At 56.9% G+C, this 17,236-nt stretch overlaps 2 protein-coding genes and 1 non-coding gene across 4 annotated transcripts; 2 read left to right on the top strand and 1 right to left on the bottom strand.

The window, feature by feature from the left end:
* Nucleotides 1-6,906: 6,906 nt before the first annotated feature.
* On the bottom strand, nucleotides 6,907-11,034 carry LOC126027782 (cytochrome c oxidase subunit 4 isoform 1, mitochondrial). Of its 2 annotated transcripts, none has more exons than XM_049786799.1 (6): nucleotides 10,938-11,034; nucleotides 10,242-10,319; nucleotides 7,491-7,658; nucleotides 7,269-7,400; nucleotides 7,076-7,178; nucleotides 6,907-7,037 (listed from the first exon to the last, which is right to left on the bottom strand). In XM_049786799.1, exons 2-6 carry the CDS (start codon nucleotides 10,312-10,314, stop codon nucleotides 7,004-7,006), a joined length of 510 nt encoding a protein of 169 aa, XP_049642756.1. In that variant the 5' UTR covers nucleotides 10,315-10,319; nucleotides 10,938-11,034; the 3' UTR covers nucleotides 6,907-7,003. The 2 variants fall into 2 exon arrangements, with proteins under 2 accessions (XP_049642756.1, XP_049642755.1); XM_049786798.1 differs by having other exon boundaries at nucleotides 6,907-7,002; nucleotides 7,041-7,178; nucleotides 10,938-11,032.
* On the top strand, nucleotides 8,080-8,212 carry LOC126028773 (small nucleolar RNA SNORA51). Its single transcript, XR_007502487.1, has one exon. It is a non-coding gene; the product is annotated as a small nucleolar RNA SNORA51 (small nucleolar RNA).
* Nucleotides 11,035-11,242: 208 nt separating the features above from the next.
* On the top strand, nucleotides 11,243-15,873 carry EMC8 (ER membrane protein complex subunit 8). The gene is made up of 5 exons (XM_049786786.1): nucleotides 11,243-11,493; nucleotides 14,069-14,145; nucleotides 15,178-15,247; nucleotides 15,333-15,427; nucleotides 15,501-15,873. The coding sequence occupies exons 1-5, from the start codon at nucleotides 11,272-11,274 to the stop codon at nucleotides 15,658-15,660; spliced, it is 624 nt and encodes a 207-aa protein (XP_049642743.1). The 5' UTR covers nucleotides 11,243-11,271; the 3' UTR covers nucleotides 15,661-15,873.
* Nucleotides 15,874-17,236: the final 1,363 nt, after the last annotated feature.

The raw sequence follows: 17,236 nt of genomic DNA, 5'->3' as shown, positions 1-17,236 counted from the left end.
CTTCTTCACGGGACATAGATCTCTCCCCACCACACACACACACACACACACATACACTGCCCACTGTGCGTGTATGCATGCACACACACACACACACACACACACACAACCTTCCTCATGGGACATAGAAACTCAAACCTGGAGCCAGAGCAATAGCACAATGGGTAAGGAGTTTGTCTTGTGCACAGCCGACCTGGGTTCAATCTTTGGCATCCCATAGGGTCCCTTGAGCCTGCAAGGAGTAATTTCTGTGCATAGAGCCAAGAGTAACCACTGAGCATCGCCAGGTGTGGCCCCCCCCCCAAAAAAAAATTAAGAAAACAAAACTCCAACCTGCAATATCCAGGGCCGAAGTGGCCACAGAGTGAGCCCAATTCTGCACATGGGATACCTAGTCCCCAAAATAATATGGCCCCAAAACCAGAACCACAGCACTCAATATATTCCCTATAGCATGGTGAGGTCTGTTAGCTTCCAAAGACATCTGGGAGCATCCTGGGGGCTTGGAAAGACCCGATCCAGGTACAGAGACTGAGCCATAGGTTGGTCAGGGAGGCATGAGAGCTGGGACCCTTACCCACTTCCTGTTCCCATGCAGCTCGGCAGCCTCTGAGACAATCTCAGCTTTGGGGACCTGGAACCAGTTGGAAACAGGGCCGGGCTAGGTCTCACTACCTGGCAGGCTGCAGATAAGCACTTCTCCTGGTGGGGATGGACCCTCTGACCTATTTCAAAAGAACAACCCCGACCCCACTCTGTACTCCACTGACGCAGGCAACCTTCCCCTCATCTCTGCTCTGGAAGGTTCTGGGGAGCTGTGTCCCCTTGGGCAAACAGTAGGACTCAGCTGCTCTCAGCTCTTCTGGTATCCAGCCTTTGGGCAACATGGCTCAGTGCAACCACCGAAGCCCGGCCACTCCAGCCCCTCCCAGGCTATGGACAGACTTCAAGCTCAGACCTCCTGTCCCCAGGGAGGGTCCCACAGCCCCCGGACTCTCATGGTCTGGGTTCATGAAAAGACCTACCCGGAATTCATGGCCTCCAAGACAAGAACAGCACCCAGGGCCCAGAGCTGGACTCCAGGGAACAGAAAGATTCAAAGGGTGGTGTTGGAGGTCCATGGGGGCCTGGGAAGCTGAGGATTGAGCCAGAGGCCAAGGGTAGTTGGGTTTGCCTCTGCGCTGCCCCAAGAATGAGCTCTCGGCAGAGCCATGGGACAGGCACGTTCCAGGAATCACTCACTTCACTCCATCCACAGTGCTCAGGGGCCCAAGGCCTGTCTGGGGTGAAGCAGGTCTAGTGGTGCTCGGGACTTCTCTTGGAGTCCCTAAGCCAGTTTCAGACCAGAGTCCAAGAGTACAGGAAGCTGCAGAAAGCAGCAGGGCCAGAGTGCCTAGGTGGCCCCTGGACATAGGCCACAGGAGTGTCTTATCCCCCTAAGGGGACAGAGGCTGTGTCTGAGGGTAGGAGGATACCTGCTCCTGTAAGGGTCATCTGGACTCCAGCAGTGTTCACAGCCCCCCAGACAAGACAGGGCACCCAGCTCAGTGAGGGGTTTCCGGTGCACACGGTGGGCAGCTGCGGGGCCGCCCTGTGGTTGCTCACCCCAATCTGGGCTCGGGGTTGCTCAACCGGCCCCTTCCGGCCTGTTCCTCTTTCCCAGGGGGCTGCCTGGCTGTGTGCCCACAAGCCTCCCGCTGCCCTGGACAGCTAGTCCAGAGTCAGCTTCTGCAGCTCTGAGTCTGGGGAACCCTGAGCCTGATAAGCTGGGGACCCCAAATATATTAGGGGACTCCTGGGCACTCCCAGCATGTTCCCCCTCCCCCTCCCATGAGGCCACCTCTGACCTAGACCTCTGACCCCTGCCTGCCCTGCCACTTGAGCTCCTCCCTCCAGGGTCTGCTGCACCTTGAAATCTCCATGAGGAAACCAGCCGATGGGGGAGCCAGTAAGGCAAAGGGTCAGCCAGAACCAGGCCAGCACATCCCAACTTGGGCACCCACACCAACCCAGCCCTCAAGGCCACAGGGGAGCCATGTTTGTGCTGCAGACAGACTCAGGTAAAACTGGATCCAGGGTCCCAGACCATCTCATTGTGGCTCTGCACTTGGCAACAGAGGGCAGTGCAGAGCCCCCAGGTTGGACTCCCCCACTGTGTCCCAGCCTGACAGTGCCACTGGGTCTTAGCATGTCCTGAGCCCCCTGCCCCATGTGAACCATGCCTTCTAGTAGAAGAGATCCCAAACTTGGCCCTGCAGGGTCACCCCAGAGTGGCCTCAGGCTCTGGAGCCAGGCACAGAAATCAGCTCACTCCATGGACCAAAGAACTGCTTGGCTTTGGGGTGTTCCTAAGGCCCCCCCAGGCTAATCCCTGCTCCACTGAGGCCACAGGCTGTGGGGCTGGGAATGCCCCAAACTTCAAGTCTCTGAGATGAGGTTCCACAGCTACAGGGCCCTCCCAGGACATGGCCAGGATGGACCCACTCCATGAGCACTGATTGCTGCCCCAGGACCCCTAATTCTGACAGGAGAGCAAAGGCCATGTCTCAGTCCCAGGGGAATGGGGGATGGAAGAGAAGGGGAGATAGAAGGATAGATGGAGGAGATGGGGGGAATGGTGAAAAAGCAGAGATGGAAGAGTAGAGGGAATGGTGGGGACGGGGTTGAAGTTAAGGTGATCATGGAATGACAAGAGGTCATGAGGGAGGAAGATAAATAGCATTTTCACACCAGGTGGAAATCTTGGAAATGGGGCTGTGGAGAGATCACAAGTCAAGGGGTCTAACCAGTCGAATGGGAACTGGCTGGGGACACGTTGGAAGAGTCACTCTCAGCAGTACTTGGGGGACCCTGTGGGTCTGGGGTTGGAACCAGGGTCAGCCAGAAAGGAGGCAAGTGTCCCGTCTACGGTTGGGCCCTGCAGGGAACGACTCAGCAATTCACAAGAGCCTTTGGGGCTTCCCGAACGCAGTAGGTGGGCAGTAGAGGGAATCTTCTGTGGTTGTTGGAGGACACCCCCCTCCAGTCCTGGAACAATGTTTCTAGAGTTGGTGGTGCTGGGGATAAATCAGGGTCATTCCCATGCCGAACCCCTCAGGGCCTCGGACCAAGGTTTCTCAAGCACTTGAGATTCGTCCTCGGGGGGCCCTGGAGAAGTCATCTGGGAAGGGCACAGGACCCTGCATGGCTCCCCGATGGTCCCCAGGGGGCATTTCGGCCACTGACAGACTCACAGAAGCTCAGCACCCTATCCCCCACCCCCATTGCAGCTACATAGCGAAGAGGCACCAAACCCGACTGGATGTCCAAAACCAAACCCAAGAAGACACACCATCTGCACAGTGGTATGCAGAGGCCTCTAGACCATGAACCTGAAGACAAGATTGAGGACAAAGTTGGGGATAAAGTTGGGAACAAGAGCAACTTTAAAAAAAAAAATCCTGGGCCCGGAGAGATAGCACAGCGGCGTTTGCCTTGCAAGCAGCCGATCCAGGACCAAAGGTGGTTGGTTTGAATCCTGGTGTCCCATATGGTCCCCCCAAGCCAGGGGCAATTTCTGAGCGCTTAGCCAGAAGTAACCCCTGAGCATCAAACGGGTGTGACCCAAAAAACAAAACAAAACAAAACAAAAAAAATCCTGGGGCCAGAGCAGTGGTACAGCGGTAGGGCATTTGCCTTGCATGCGGCTGACCTAGGACAGACCGCAGTTTGATTCTTCGGCATCCCATATGGTCCCCCAAGCCAGGAGCTATTTCTGTGCAAATAGTTAGATGTAACCCCCTGAGCGTCACCAGGTATGACCCAAAAAACAAAAAACAAACAAGCAAACAAAAAAAAATCCAGAGTCCGGAGTGTGGCCCAGATGAATGAACACGGAGTCCTGGTGCCACCTGGTGTGCACTCAAGAGTAGGACAGCAACAGAACTGGGCTGGGATTAGGGAGCCCCTCACTGGCTGCTCTCAATGCCCTCCCCTCAGCCCCAGCAGTAGGGCCCACCCAGCCTGGCCTCCAGTGCCTGGGACTTCTCTAAGAAACTAGTAGTGGTGTCAGAGCTTCTAATCCACTTTCCAGGAATCTCAGTGGCAGACCTTCGGCAGCCCAAGTCTTGTCCCTCAGACTCCTCACATGGCAGCCCCAGCAACCAGCATGCTCAACATCTGGGGGTCCACCTTGGGCAAAAACAGCACACATAGCCCTGGGCTCTGCAGCATGGCTGGGGGACATGCCCAGGGCCCACCCAGCAGCTGTCCTGCACCAGTCAGGACTACACTACTAGGTACCCTGATATGCCCTGGTCTTGAAGGGCCAGATGACCCTCGATCTGCCCACACAGCCCACATGCCCAGCTCACTTGTCCATGTGTCCCTTGCCATAGAGATGGGAGCCTGCACCTGCAGCTTCTGGAAGGCTTTTTTGATAACCCCAAAGCATTGGGTCACCCACATACCACATCCTCCTCCCTCCCACATTATTCTCCCTGCAGAGGTGCCTCCTGGACTTGCAGGAGCAAGAGATGGGTCTGCACATGGCTCACCCTTCTGAGTGCCAGGGTGCAAATACCTGGTTCAGCTGCGCTGGAAAGAGCAGGAATAGAGAGGAAGAACCACGCAGACTGGAATTAGGCAGGAGACAGTAACATTGAACAGGAAACAGGAGACAGGAAAGAGACAGAAAAGAAATGGGAAACAGGGGAGAGGAAAGAGACAGGAAAAAGATAGGAGACAGAAAAGACGGGAAACGGGAAACAGAAGAACAAGCTGCAGACAGAATGGCAGTGCAATGGGATGCAAGAGTTTGAGAGCAACACAGGGAAGTGCTAGTCTCACACACAGCCAACCTAGGTTCCATTCCTAGCACCTCATAGGGTCTATTCCTTGGCACCCACCCTGAGCCTGACAGGAGAGATCCCTAAGTGCAAAGGCAGAAGTCAGAAGTCAGTCCTGAGCACACCACTTGGGGTGATCCAAAAACCAAAAAACCAGGATGCGGTCAAAGTAGAAAATCATGCAGTTGGAGAGATAGCATGGAGGTAAGGCATTTGCCTTGCATGCAGAAGGACAGTGGTTCAAATTCCAGCATCCCATATGGTCCCCCAAGCCTGCCAGGAGCAATTTCTAAGCACAGAGCCAAAAGTAACCCCTGAGCGATGCCAGGTGTGACCCAAAAGCAAAACAAAACAAAAACTAGAAAATCAGGGGCCATAGAGATAGTACAGTGGTAGAGCATTTGCCTTGCATTTGGCGACCTAGGACAGACCTGGGTTCAATTCCTGGCATCCCATATGGTCCCCCGACATTGGCAGGAGCAATTTCTGAGCAGAGCCAGGAATAACACCCCTGAGCACCACTGCCACCAGGTGTGACCCAAAAACAAAAAAAGGAAAGAAAATCAACAGGAATCAAACAGCAAACAGGGTGAAACAGAAATGAATGTGGCAGACAGGAAACAGAAACAGGACAGACAGTAAAAAGCAGATAAGAAATAAGATAGAGGGGCCGGGCGGTGGCGCTAAAGGTAAGGTGCCTGCCTTGCCTGCGCTGGCCTTGGACGGACCGCGGTTCGATCCCCCGGTGTCCCATATGGTCCCCCAAGCCAGGAGCAACTTCTGAGCACATAGCCAGGAGTAACCCCTGAGCGTTACTGGGTGTGGCCCAAAAACCAAAAAAAAAAAAAAAAAAGAAATAGGATAGAGGAAAAGGGACACAAACATGAAACAGGGCATGAAGCAGAAAAGGATGGGGTTGCTCCCCCCTCCCAGTCTCAGCAGGGGCTGTAGGGTTTGGCAGCAACTGCCAGGCCAGCGAGCCCAGATGAGGCCAAGTAACATCCCAAAACCTGGCCTTGACCCCCAGCTGCTGGAATTCCTTACACCAGGGCTAGACATGGGGCACGTCCCCCTCCTCATCCCTGCAGTCACCAGATCCCTGAGAAGAGTTGTCCCAAGCGGTGTGTGTCCCCAATCTGGACTGTGCTGTATTTGGACAGTCTGAGGAGCACCCAGTGAGCAGTGTTTGGAACCGCATCAAGAAAGGGAGCCCCTTAGAGGTACTGGGATGAGGTCAGGGCAGTGGAGCCTCAGTCCCATTGGCGGACTGAGTCCTGGGCAGTGCATGTGCCATCCTGAGTACCAGGGCTGGCTCAGATCTCAGGGAGCAACGACCCCTCTACTGTGTCTGGCCTGTGTCTTGCTGCACTGTCACAGCACAGGGATAGGGACGGGCCCAGGCTGGCCTGGGGCTAGGGGGCTCCAAGGGTCCTACCTACCATCAACTCCTCAGAGGGTGTGCTGGATGCTCACAGCACCTCTGCATCCTGCAAAGGGACTTGAACTCGCAAGGGACCTCACTCTGCTGCTGCCCCCCAGGGTTTTGTCTCAAACAGGTCAGCATGCCTCAGGACTCCTGCAGCCCAGTCACAGGGAGCAGAGTTCAGAGTCAGAGGGTTGAAGGAGTGAAGGGGCAGAGGGGGGTGGCCACTTCGGCCGGCTGGAGCAAATGAAATGGGACTCCAAGGGGCATGAGTGATAGCGCAGCAGGGAAGGTGTTTGCCTTACACATGACCAATCCCAAGCATACTATATGGTCCCTCAAGACTACCAAGAGTGATCCCTGAACATCACCAGGTGACCCAATTAAAAAAAAGGGGGGGAGGCGGAGCAATAGGTGTTTGCCTTGCATGCAGGCAATCCAGGATGGACAGTGGTTCGAATCCTGTTGTCCCATATGGTCCCCCAAGCCAGGAGCTATTTCTGAGACCCGGAACATCACCAGGTGTGCCTCCACCAAAAAAAAAAAAAAGGCAAGAACATGGAGAGGAAGAAGGAGATCAGGGGAGGACATGGCAGGAACACAGGAGGAATGTGGAGAGAATTGAGAGGGGACTGCAAGAAGAATGGTACTTAGTGCTTCGGGGAAACAGCTCGTTTATTAGCTCCAGGTGTAGAAGTGCGAGCAAAGGTTTCCAGGAGGTGGGAGCTGTCTGGGGGCTGGGAGCTGGGGAGCCTCACTTCTTCCACTCGTTCTTGTCGTAGTCCCACAGCCTCACTTCTTCCACTCGTTCTTGTCGTAGTCCCACTTGGCTGCGAAGCCCTGCACGGGCGCCACCTTCATGTCCAGCATGCGCTTGGTCTGCATGGCCACCCAGTCCTCCTCGAAGGTGTGCGGGATCGGGCCATACACTGCAGACACAGAGGCTTGAGTGCCCCACAACCCCCCACCTGCCCCCAGCCCATGCCTAACCCTCCCTCTCTAGGCCCAGAACCACTTACTGTTGAACTTTTCCCAGATGATGATAAGGGCCGTGAAGCCAACGAAGAACAAGGCGCCACCCACCACTGTCTTCCACTCATTGGAGCCGCGGTTCATCTCTGCGAAGCTCTCATTGAACTTGAGGCGGTACACTGGGGGTGGGAGAGGGGCTGTAGCAGAGGGCTACAGGGTATACTTGGGCTCCCCCCAACCCCTAGCCTCCACCCGCAGCCCACACCTACATTCCACTTTCTCCTGGGTGGACAGGCTACTCCAGGCCGCCTTCTCCTTCTCCTTCAAGGCCTTCTGGCCTGACGACAGGCTCTGCACATGTGCCACGTCGGGCAGCGGGTAGTCGCGCCGGTCCACATAGATGGGTAACGCATAGTCGTCACTCTTCACCACACTCCCTGGAAGCAGGGGACGCACTCAGCCAAATCTTAAGCCCACCCTGCACTCAGCCCCAGGGAGGCACCTCACCCCTGCAGGTCTGAGCTCACAGCAGCCCCCAAAAACAGAAACCCCGTAAGAAGCCACTGCAGAGGGAGTAGAGTAGACCAATATCAGCACTAGAAGATGCAAAAACCCAGCACCAAGGCACCACAGTGGGTCTGAGAACCTTCAATCTCCCCCAAAACCCTGTGTCCAAGGCAGGGGTCAGGGTTCAAGACTCCTGTCCCACAGCACAGACAAGCTGCGGACAGGCAGAATCATCCCCTTACGGGGCCAAGGCCCAGAGTAGCCTCTGACCTGCCTTCAACAAGGTCTGGGACTGAAACAGCAGCTTGCTGGGAGAAGAGGCAATAGAAGGGGTCAGATAAGATAAGATAAGGCCTCCCAAATCTTACCACAGGCTGTGTTCTTTACACTGGCTGTATAGAAAGAGGAGGTACAATAAAGGCACCCCATATACACCTCAACACAGGCCCCTTGCCGGGTATGTATTGTGAATTGGGGGACAAAAAAAAAAAAAAAGAAGGGGTCAGGGCAGCACATGACTGCTTCCCCAGAGACCTGAGATGCGAATTCTCTGCAGGGTCGCCACAAGTCCAAGCCCTTCCATCCTTTCATCCCTCTTTCCTGTTTACAGCACTCACACGCACACAGACCAGGGACCCAGCAAGCAAATCCAGAAACATGGAGCTGGCCTCTCGAATGCTGGCAGTAATGGGCAATTGTGTCCAGGAGCCTCATGGCTCGGGGAGCAGGGAGGTGGCTGTATGTGAGGGCACAGAGTTCAATCCGCAGCAATGGCCAGAACTGTCGTCAGAGAGAAGAGTAGACTCGGGCCATGTCCCAGCACCTCACTACATTGCACTGCGCAGTCAGGGTGGCCCCATAGCTAAGAGCCTTTGTGCGATTCTATCTGACCCACAAGGACACAAGTTCCAGTTATGTCCATGTCTTGCCAAAGTCACATTCCATGGGCTCAGACTCGCAGAACCAAGGTAGAGCTGGACACATCCTGGTGGGACAGTGGATAGGGAAACCACAGGTGACCCGGGAGGACCAACCAAGCAGAGCTGCAACATAGGGGGGCTGGGCAGAGACTGGGAACAGGAAAAACAGGACTGGGCTCAATACACAGAGCTGCGCAGGGGTCAGCGGTGCTGGGTTGGGCACTACCAGGGATCTCACTTTCCCAAGGCCAGGCCCACGTGCCACCACCTGTTCCCAGAAATTCTGACAGCTTTGCTTTATTTTGGTGGGAAGTGGGGGGAGTCACACCAAGCAGTATTCAGGGCTTACTCCTGCCTCTGTGCTCTGGATCAAAGATTTTCAGAAGGACTAAACAAAACGGGCATACATTGAAGACCCCCACCACTCTGCCACAAGAAAGCTGAGACAAGAAGCTCGGAGGATACGCAGACACTCGGTCAAAAGTAGACATAAGCACTATCCTGGACCTAGATTTAATCCCTAGCACCACCAAGGGTCCTGAGTCCCTTCCAGAGGGAGGGATCCCTGAGCTCAGAGCCAGGATTGAGTCCTGAGCATCTCCAGATGAGGAAAAAACAAAAGGGGGAATGGGAAAGCAGCTGATGTATCCTGTCCCCTAAAGATCTGGGACCTGCCCTTTTCAGTCCCGAATTCTAGGAGCCTCACTTCCTAGGGAAACACAGACTGCACCAGCCTCTGCCCATGGTGCTTCCGGAACAGCAGGGGGCGGCCGACTCAGGCTGGTAGGTGAACAGAGGGGCCTTTCAGAGAAGGATCCAGGAAAGTGGGTACAAAACATGGAGCACTGTCCCCTAACCCCCACATTATCTCTCCCATACTGGCAGGCCCCAAGGCAAGCAATGCAGATGTTCCCCCTCAAAAAACTTCCTGCCCAGGAAAGGGTCCATGGAATTAGAGAGGAAGGAGAAAAAGAGAACATTATTTGAGGAAGGTGTGGACAGCTCTTAGAAAAAGAAAAATGAGGCCCGGAGAGATAGCACAGCGGCATTTGCCTTGCAAGCAGCCAATCCAGGACCAAAAGTGGTTGGTTAGAATCCCGGTGTCCCTTTTGGTCCCCCGTGCCTGCCAGGAGCTATTTCTGAGCAGACAGCCAGGAGTAACCCCTGAGCAACACCGGGTGTAGCCCAAAAACCAAAAAAGAAAAAGAAAAATGAATTGAAAGTGGGAGAAGTCCCACTTCCAAACCTGACCTCAGTGGCACGGGAGGTGGGGTGGAGAGAAATCGCCAAAGAAGGATGGGAGCTGGGCCAGCACACACCTGGATCTGGATTCCACCGTCCCAACCCACAGCACGGCAAGTAGGAAGGTGATTCCGTTAATAAATTCGAATAGCTGGGCCGCAGAGATAGCATGGAGGTAAGGTGTTTGCCTTGCATGCAGAAAGACAGTGGTTTGAATCCCGGCATCCCATATGGACCCCAGAGCCTGCCAGGAGCGATTTCTGAGTGTAGAGCCAGGAGTAAACCCTGAGCGCTGCCGGGTGTGACCCAAAAATAAAAAAATAAAAAATAAAATAAATTCAAATAAATTACCGTGGGCCCGTAAGCACAATGAAGTGGAAAGTGCCCGTCTACTAACGAGGCTGGCTACTCTGGAGGCCAACATCCTGCAAAACAAACAAAATATATGGGAGAATAGGGGGGACTTGAGCCCAGATGTGGTGGAGGGGACCCATCTACACCGCCCAGGACTCCTCCCATCCCATCACAGAGGACCCGCGAGAATTCAGGTTCTGTAACCCCAACAGCCTTGGGTGGGCCATGTGTTCTGCAAGAGGACAGCGTCCTGTCCTCCTCCTCCCCCAACCCCAAACCCGGCACCCCAGCCTGAGCTTTAATTTAAGCGCCCGGCACGTGCACAGGCGGCGCCCACCCTCCCTGCGGCGGGCGCTGTCCACCAGGGCACCTGGGCCCGCCCGCGCCTCCCAGGGAGCTGCCGGGTAAGACAGGGCCCCACGCAGGCTGCAAGGATGACGCCGCGCCGGGCGGTGGGTTGCAAGAGCGACCTGCAGCGGGGAGCGCGGGGTGCGGGGTGCAGGAGGGCGCGGCCAAGGTCGGACCAAAGAAGCGCCCGCAGGCGGCCGCGCGGGGCCCAGCAGGGCCGCGGCACGCGTGGAGTCCCCGCCCTGGATCCTGCTCAATGTCACGCAGCGCCGTTGGGTGCCCCACGATCGGGCCTCGGAGCACCGCGCCCGCCGAGACTCTCACCTGCCGCCCGCTGTGCCGCTGTGCCCGCTGCGCCCGCAGTGCCCGCAGAGCGCCCTCTACGCCCCGACTGCCCCGACCGGAAGAACGCGAGGCCGCGCCGCAAAGCACCATGGGATGTTCCCGGGGAGCGCTCGCGAGATCGCGAGATCACGGGGGGGGGAAGTAGGCGGCGCTCACCGGCGCTCGCGCGAGATTTCAAGACGGAAGTGGGCGTGGCGCGCGCGTCGTAAAAGGTCGCGCGACGCGCTGCCTTCCGGCGCCTCCCCGCGGCGCCCTTTCGGGGGATCCCCGGCTGAGTCCGCTCCGCGAGCCGCGCGCCCCCAGACCCCGAGCTGGGCCCGCGGGCTGCCCCAGCATGCCCGGGGTGAAGCTGACCACCCAGGCGTACTGCAAGATGCTGCTGCACGGCGCCAAGTACCCGCACTGCGCCGTCAACGGGCTGCTGGTGGCCGAGCGGCAGAAGGCGCGCAGGGAGCACCCGGCCGGCGGCGCCGCGCACACGCTCTTCGTGGACTGCATCCCGCTGTTCCACGGCACGCTGGCGCTCGCACCCATGCTGGAGGTGGCCCTCACCCTGGTGAGCGCGGGGCGCCCCGAGAAAGACCCGCAGGGCCGCTGCTGCTGCTCTGCAGACGTGGAGCCCCGCGCACCGCCCAGCGGCTGTAGCTGCTGTAGCTGCTCCCCCCCACCCCGGGGGTGCTGCTTACCCGAGCTTGGGTCCCAGAGCCCCACGTCGGGGAGAGCCTGCGGGGAGAGACGCCGGCTGCTCCCCCGAGGCGCAGGGCGCTAGCGGGGTCGGGACACCTGGTTGGCGCCCCGGGGAGCTTCTCCCCACCACCCACTTGCCCTGGGATTGAAGAGCGAGCCCCCACCTGCTGCCCTGCGCCCCTCCGGTGTCCACCAGGTGAGGGGTGATGGGTGGGCGCTCACTTCCCCCCTCCCACGAAGGCTTAAGGGGAGGGTCGGCACGGAAAGCAGGTGGGAAGGCGTGTCTTTCTCGCCCCCGGTTTTTACTCCCGGACTTGACCCCTCTGTTGCTAATCTAAGTTTTGCCCTTCCATACCAGGCCCTCCCCGACTCTCCCGTACCCTTCCTCAAAGCCCCATCCAAGGGCCCGCAGCAGCTCTAGACGGGCTGCAGGCAGAGAAGAGAGTCTGGTGTAGGGATGCAGACAGCGTGGCTGGAACCTTCTACCGAGGGCTTCACATTGTGTGTCATGGTGGGGGGGGCCCATTTGAGCCCCGATTCCCGCGGCCTTCCTCACTCTCCTCTGCCCTTGCCTGTGCCTGGAGCCTGCTGGGTGGCTGAGCAGAGCCAGTCAGCATCCAGAGTCCCTGGGAGCTTGGCTGGTCAAGCATGAAACCCAGGCCTGCCGCAGAGTCTAAACAAATTTGGGGGACTGGGGAGAGCTGAGTGAGGGGCAGGGGACACCACATGGGACAGATTACTGAGATCATCCTACACCAGAGTGTAGGGCAGCTACATGAGGGAATGCACAAAGCCAAGTAGGGTCCTGCTGGGGACTTGGGGTCATAGAGGGGCCCTGGGAAGGGGTAGGGAGAAGCTGGGGGGAGTCACAGTGAGTCTCAGATTCCCTAGAGTTGGTCCTGCCCAGCCAGTGTGTGATGGACACCCTGATCCAGGCATCAGGCCTGCTGAGGCGGGGGCAAGCCAAGGGGTTGATGGGCCTGGAAGGCACTCCTTGGTCCCTCACCTCAGGTGGTCCCATATGTAGCGCCACCCAAGCCTGTGGGCATCCTACTGGCCTGTGCAATGGTGGGCACAGACCATTGCAGGTAGGACCCAAATTAGAACTCAGGGTCACACAGTGGTCCTTGGGGTCTAAGATGGTAGCAAAGCGGATGCATGGCCACAAGAAATGGGGTTCGTAATCATATGGATATGTCCTAACCTGTCCAGGTCTTCTGGTCAGGACAGCTGCTGAGTTGACGCATCTGTCCGCCATGGGGATCAACTGCTCTGCGCTTCTGGACTCTCTATTTCTCCTCTCCTCCTCAGTCCCCTGTGGTCTGCTCTGACCCTGAGGGCACCCCTTTCTTGTCTAACCCGAGTTGGGGGTCTATGCCGCTTTCCCTGCTCTTTGCCCTGGGCTCCCCCTATCCCAACAGAGAAGTCTGGCAGGGGTGACTCTAGGTCAGCAGGGAGGACTGAGGATTGACGCCTAGCCCTTCTGGGAGCAAGGGACCCATTACCCACATGGTTGATCCAGGCCTGGCTGTCCCTGTGAGCGACTTGGGGGCACCCAGGGTGTTTCCACGGGAATGTTGCTGCTTGGCTCAGGCAGGGTACAACTGACCGAGAGGTTCAAGCAGGTACCTTTGGGGTCACACACATGGACAGCAGGGGGCACCCCCAAAACCAGAACAGGGACTGCTCTATGCAGGGGCTTTACTCCAAGGGGCCTTGAGGAGCATGTGTTTCAAGACCACAGATATGTGTCGAGTCTCTTGAGTTTGTGTAACTGGTTCATTCCCAGAACCCTGGGCCAAAGCCACTGTCTCAGGAGGGTGTGAGTCAATCTGCACGAACCAAGCACGCTGCCGTGGGGTGCAGCTCAGCAAAACATGGAAGTCCTGGGGCTTTGGGACAATCTGGTCTTGAGGGGCTGGCCCCACTTTCTCATTTGGGACCTGGCATGGCCACGTGCATGTCCTGCCTGAGACTGGGGGGGTCCTTGCAGCAGCCATCGAGGGTTCTGTTCTCTCTGCAGGCGACCAGCAGAGGCCCGAGCACAGCCCAGCTCCCGAGCAAAAAGTGCTTGTAGCCAGTTCTGACCGTCAGCATGGGACAGCTGGGATCAATCCCATTTCCTCTGCGGGCTGAAAAGAGAATTATTTCAGCCTGTTATTACAGTTCTCTCTGGCTGAGCAGGGTGACCTTTCCTATTAATGAGGGTGTTAAACCTCAGGAGACCAGATCTTATAAGGGGAGCCTGGCATTTAGAGTGGGGAGGGGTTGCTCACTGCACTTGTAGCCAGCCTGGGTTTAATCCCTGGCATCTTTATATGGCTCCCTGAGCACTGCCAGGGTTGATCCCTGAGTGCAGAGCCAGGAGTCAACCCTGAGCACCGCCGGATGTGAGCCCCCCAAAAAAATTGATATGCTTTTGTCAATGTCCATGCCCTTTCCAGATTGACTCGTGGTGCAAAGACAACAGTTATGTAATCGCCGGTTACTACCAGGCCAATGAGCGAGTCAAGGATGCCAGGTACACACTGCCTCCTCTTCTCACAGCTGTCCCCTCCTCCCATGGCCCTTTCTCAGAGCTTCTTGGTTGTCGAGAGCAGTCAGATTGATAGTGAGAAACCAGTTCCAGAAACTGAGTCTAGCTCTGTCCCTTCCTGGTTTTAAAGGAGATTTATGTCCCCAAAGCAGTACGTGGGCCAGAGTGAAAGCACAGCACGGGGTACATTTGACTTGCACACCCCCAAACTAGGCTCAATCCCCAGCATCCCAAAATGTCTCCTGGATCCTGCCAGGAGTGATTTCTGAACACAGTGCCATGAGTAACCTGGGAGCACCACCAAGTATGACTCAAAAGCTGAAAAAATTAAGAAGTGCCCAGCCAGGCCCCTTCTCAGACACAGCAGGGTACTGGGCCCTGTAGTCACCCTGGGACTGGAAACTGCCTCACCAGTACTCACAGTGCCCAGAACTCTATCCCTCCCCATAGTGAGGGCCTCCCCTAACCCCTCCTGCAGACTAATCCGCTCAGCGCTGTGAGGGCTCCAGGTCTGGAAAATGGAAATCGTATAAGTAGATTAAATTGTTTCCTTCCACAAAACACTTCTAATCTGCTGCTCTTTGCGGGTCCTTTGTTTTGGGGTCACACCCAGCAGTTCTGGGAGTAGACCCTGGGGCTCCAGTCAGAAGAGTCTGCAGAACCCTGCTCTGTGGTGGCCCTACCCGATGGGCACAGCTAATCCCTCCTGCACAGTGGGACTGAAACCCAGCACTCACTGTGTGGGGCCTCTGAAGTGGGTGGCTGTGTAGTAACTGATGTGGGTTTTCCTAGGAGCACAGAGTTGGGTGCTGTTGTGGGGGGTGGGGTCATTGAACCTCAGGGGCCCTGAAGGAGCAGGTATCCAGGCACGTGGCAGATTGGGGGCTCTCAGCAGCTCTCAGGACCCCCTCTCTGGCTCCTGCCCCAGGCTGTGCTGGCCTGGCCCCTCCCAGCCCCATGCCCTTCCCCAGGGCCACCCTGCCCGCCCTACCGTGTTTCCATGGGTCCCTGTCACAGCCCCAACCAGGTGGCGGAGAAGGTGGCCTCACGAATCGCCGAGGGCTTCAGTGATACGGTGCTCATCATGGTGAGTGACCCACAATGGGAAGATCACTGAGGGGGGCTGCCTCCCCTGCGTGTCTTCCCCCATGGCTGTGTGTCTCTGTGCCCAGGTGGACAACACCAAGTTCACCATGGACTGTGTGATGCCAACCATCCACGTGTATGAACACCATGAGAGCAAATGGCGCTGCCGTGACCCCCACTAGTGAGTGCTCCCCCACCCAACCCCCGTCCCTGCTGGTCTATTTCGGGGCCTGACCTCGGCACCTTCTCCCCAGTGATTACTGCGAGGACTGGCCGGAGGCCCAGCGCATCTCAGCCTCGCTTCTGGACAGCCGCTCCTATGAGACCCTCGTGGACTTTGACAACCACCTGGACGACATCCGGAATGACTGGACCAACCCTGAGGTCAACAAGGCTGTCCTGCACCTGTGCTAGCTCAACGGGGTACTCGTCTCCTGTGTTAACCCAAGGGGAGTGCTGTCCCTGTGCTAGCCCAAGGGGGGGTGTTGTCCCCTATGTGGATCTTGTCCCTGTGGCCTAGCCTCAGAAGGGGCAGCATGTCCTGAGAGCCAAGCTGTCCCACTGACTTTCCTCGGGGACCCCCAGTCCTAGAGCCCAGGTGGTCCCCAATAAACCATTTTCACAAAACTTTGATCAGCTGAGAAGTTCACTGAAGCTGAGGCAGTCTGTCCCTCCAGCAGGTGCTGCAAACCCTGCAGTGTCTGGAATCACAGTTCACACCAGCCACTCTAGCCCCTGGGCTTGACAGACAGATATCATTTACCAGTCGCCAAGAACCACTTGCAGCCTAGACTTTCCAAGCGGGGGTTCTCACTGCCCCTTTCATCCCCATCTCACGCCACCCCCACCTCCCATCTGCCAGAAGAAGCAGGTCCAGGCCTGCCATGAAGGCCCTGGACAGCAGCTTAAGTAGTGTCTCAAGATGCCTCAGCCCCAGACCATGCCTCTGAGGGGACTCTCCCTCCACCCCAGGGTTCATTGTGGCTGTGACTCTGCTGAAATGTCTATGGCTGTGGGACATGTGATAGCTAGGGTTCCGGCTTGCACACCGTCATGTCCTCACAGAACCAGAGCTTGTTTGAATGCGGCCCGGATGTGCGAAAACTGCCAAGAATTCTCTGCCTCGTGCATGCAAAGTGGCCCAAGCTGGGCAGGCCCAAGCAGCAACCAGAGCAACCAAGGAAGCACCAAGGGCTGAGTTTCATGTGGGGGCCACATTAGAAATCCCCATCACTCAAAGATACTGGCCAGGTGCAGCATCTGTCCAGGGTGTGGGATGAGGAGACCCAGAGCAGTATCAGCCTTGAGCTCCCAACCTCTGTCCCTTCAGGAAAGAAAACGTGATGGGCCCCAAAGTTGGAGGTTTTCTAGAACTTTCCTTGCTTCTACCACTGCTATGTATGCACACACTGCACAAGCACAGGTCCTCCATTTGCAGCCACCTGGTTGAGTTCAGCCCTTGTTTGGCCCCTTTCAGCTCCCTAGCTTTGGAGGTGGGTGCACAGGTGACTGCCAGCACATCCCTGGGTCAATAAGGCCTCCCCACCCTCACAGACCCTTGGAGCTGCTCTTCAGCAATGAGGCTCAGCTGGGCTCAGTGCTGATGTCCCAGCTGGGTGCCCCGGCCTTGACACATTAGTGACCCAAAGAATCAAACTGAGGTGAGGCCCCACTATAGGACTCTGTTCCCCCACCTACCCCAGGACCACCCACCCCAGCACCTTTACACACACCCCTGGGCCCTTCCTCCTGTGGGGACACACATTCCACCTGTTTACCAGAACCTTTATTGCCCAGGAAAGCCAAACTCCCTGAATCTTGGTGTAGGGAGTTTAGGGCCCAGGGCCTGTTCCCAAGCCCATTGAGGGGCCTTCCCCAGCTGTTGTGATGCCTGCCTGAAACACTGGGACAAGGCCTGTGCCTATGAGTGTGGACAGCAGCACTCAACATGTGGCAGGTCCATTAGCCCACAGGACACTCCATGCCCCTG

This window comes from Suncus etruscus, chromosome 14 (genome assembly GCF_024139225.1).
Source record: "Suncus etruscus isolate mSunEtr1 chromosome 14, mSunEtr1.pri.cur, whole genome shotgun sequence".
In the NCBI taxonomy this organism is placed as follows: Eukaryota; Metazoa; Chordata; class Mammalia; order Eulipotyphla; family Soricidae; genus Suncus; species Suncus etruscus.
This window is presented reverse-complemented; position numbering and strand designations above follow the sequence as displayed.

Coding starts and splice junctions, on each gene's coding strand:
- LOC126027782 (XM_049786799.1), bottom strand. CDS start 10,314: ATGTTGGCCTCCAGAGTAGCCAGCCTCGTTAGTAGACGGGCACTTTCC. Junction 7,659..10,241: donor ATTGTGCTTACGGGCCCACG/GTAATTTATTTG, acceptor CCCTGCTTCCAG/GGAGTGTGGTGAAGAGTGAC. Junction 7,401..7,490: donor CACCCAGGAGAAAGTGGAAT/GTAGGTGTGGGC, acceptor TCCCACCCCCAG/TGTACCGCCTCAAGTTCAAT.
- EMC8 (XM_049786786.1), top strand. CDS start 11,272: ATGCCCGGGGTGAAGCTGACCACCCAGGCGTACTGCAAGATGCTGCTG. Junction 11,494..14,068: donor TGGAGGTGGCCCTCACCCTG/GTGAGCGCGGGG, acceptor TGCCCTTTCCAG/ATTGACTCGTGGTGCAAAGA. Junction 15,428..15,500: donor CGCTGCCGTGACCCCCACTA/GTGAGTGCTCCC, acceptor CCTTCTCCCCAG/TGATTACTGCGAGGACTGGC.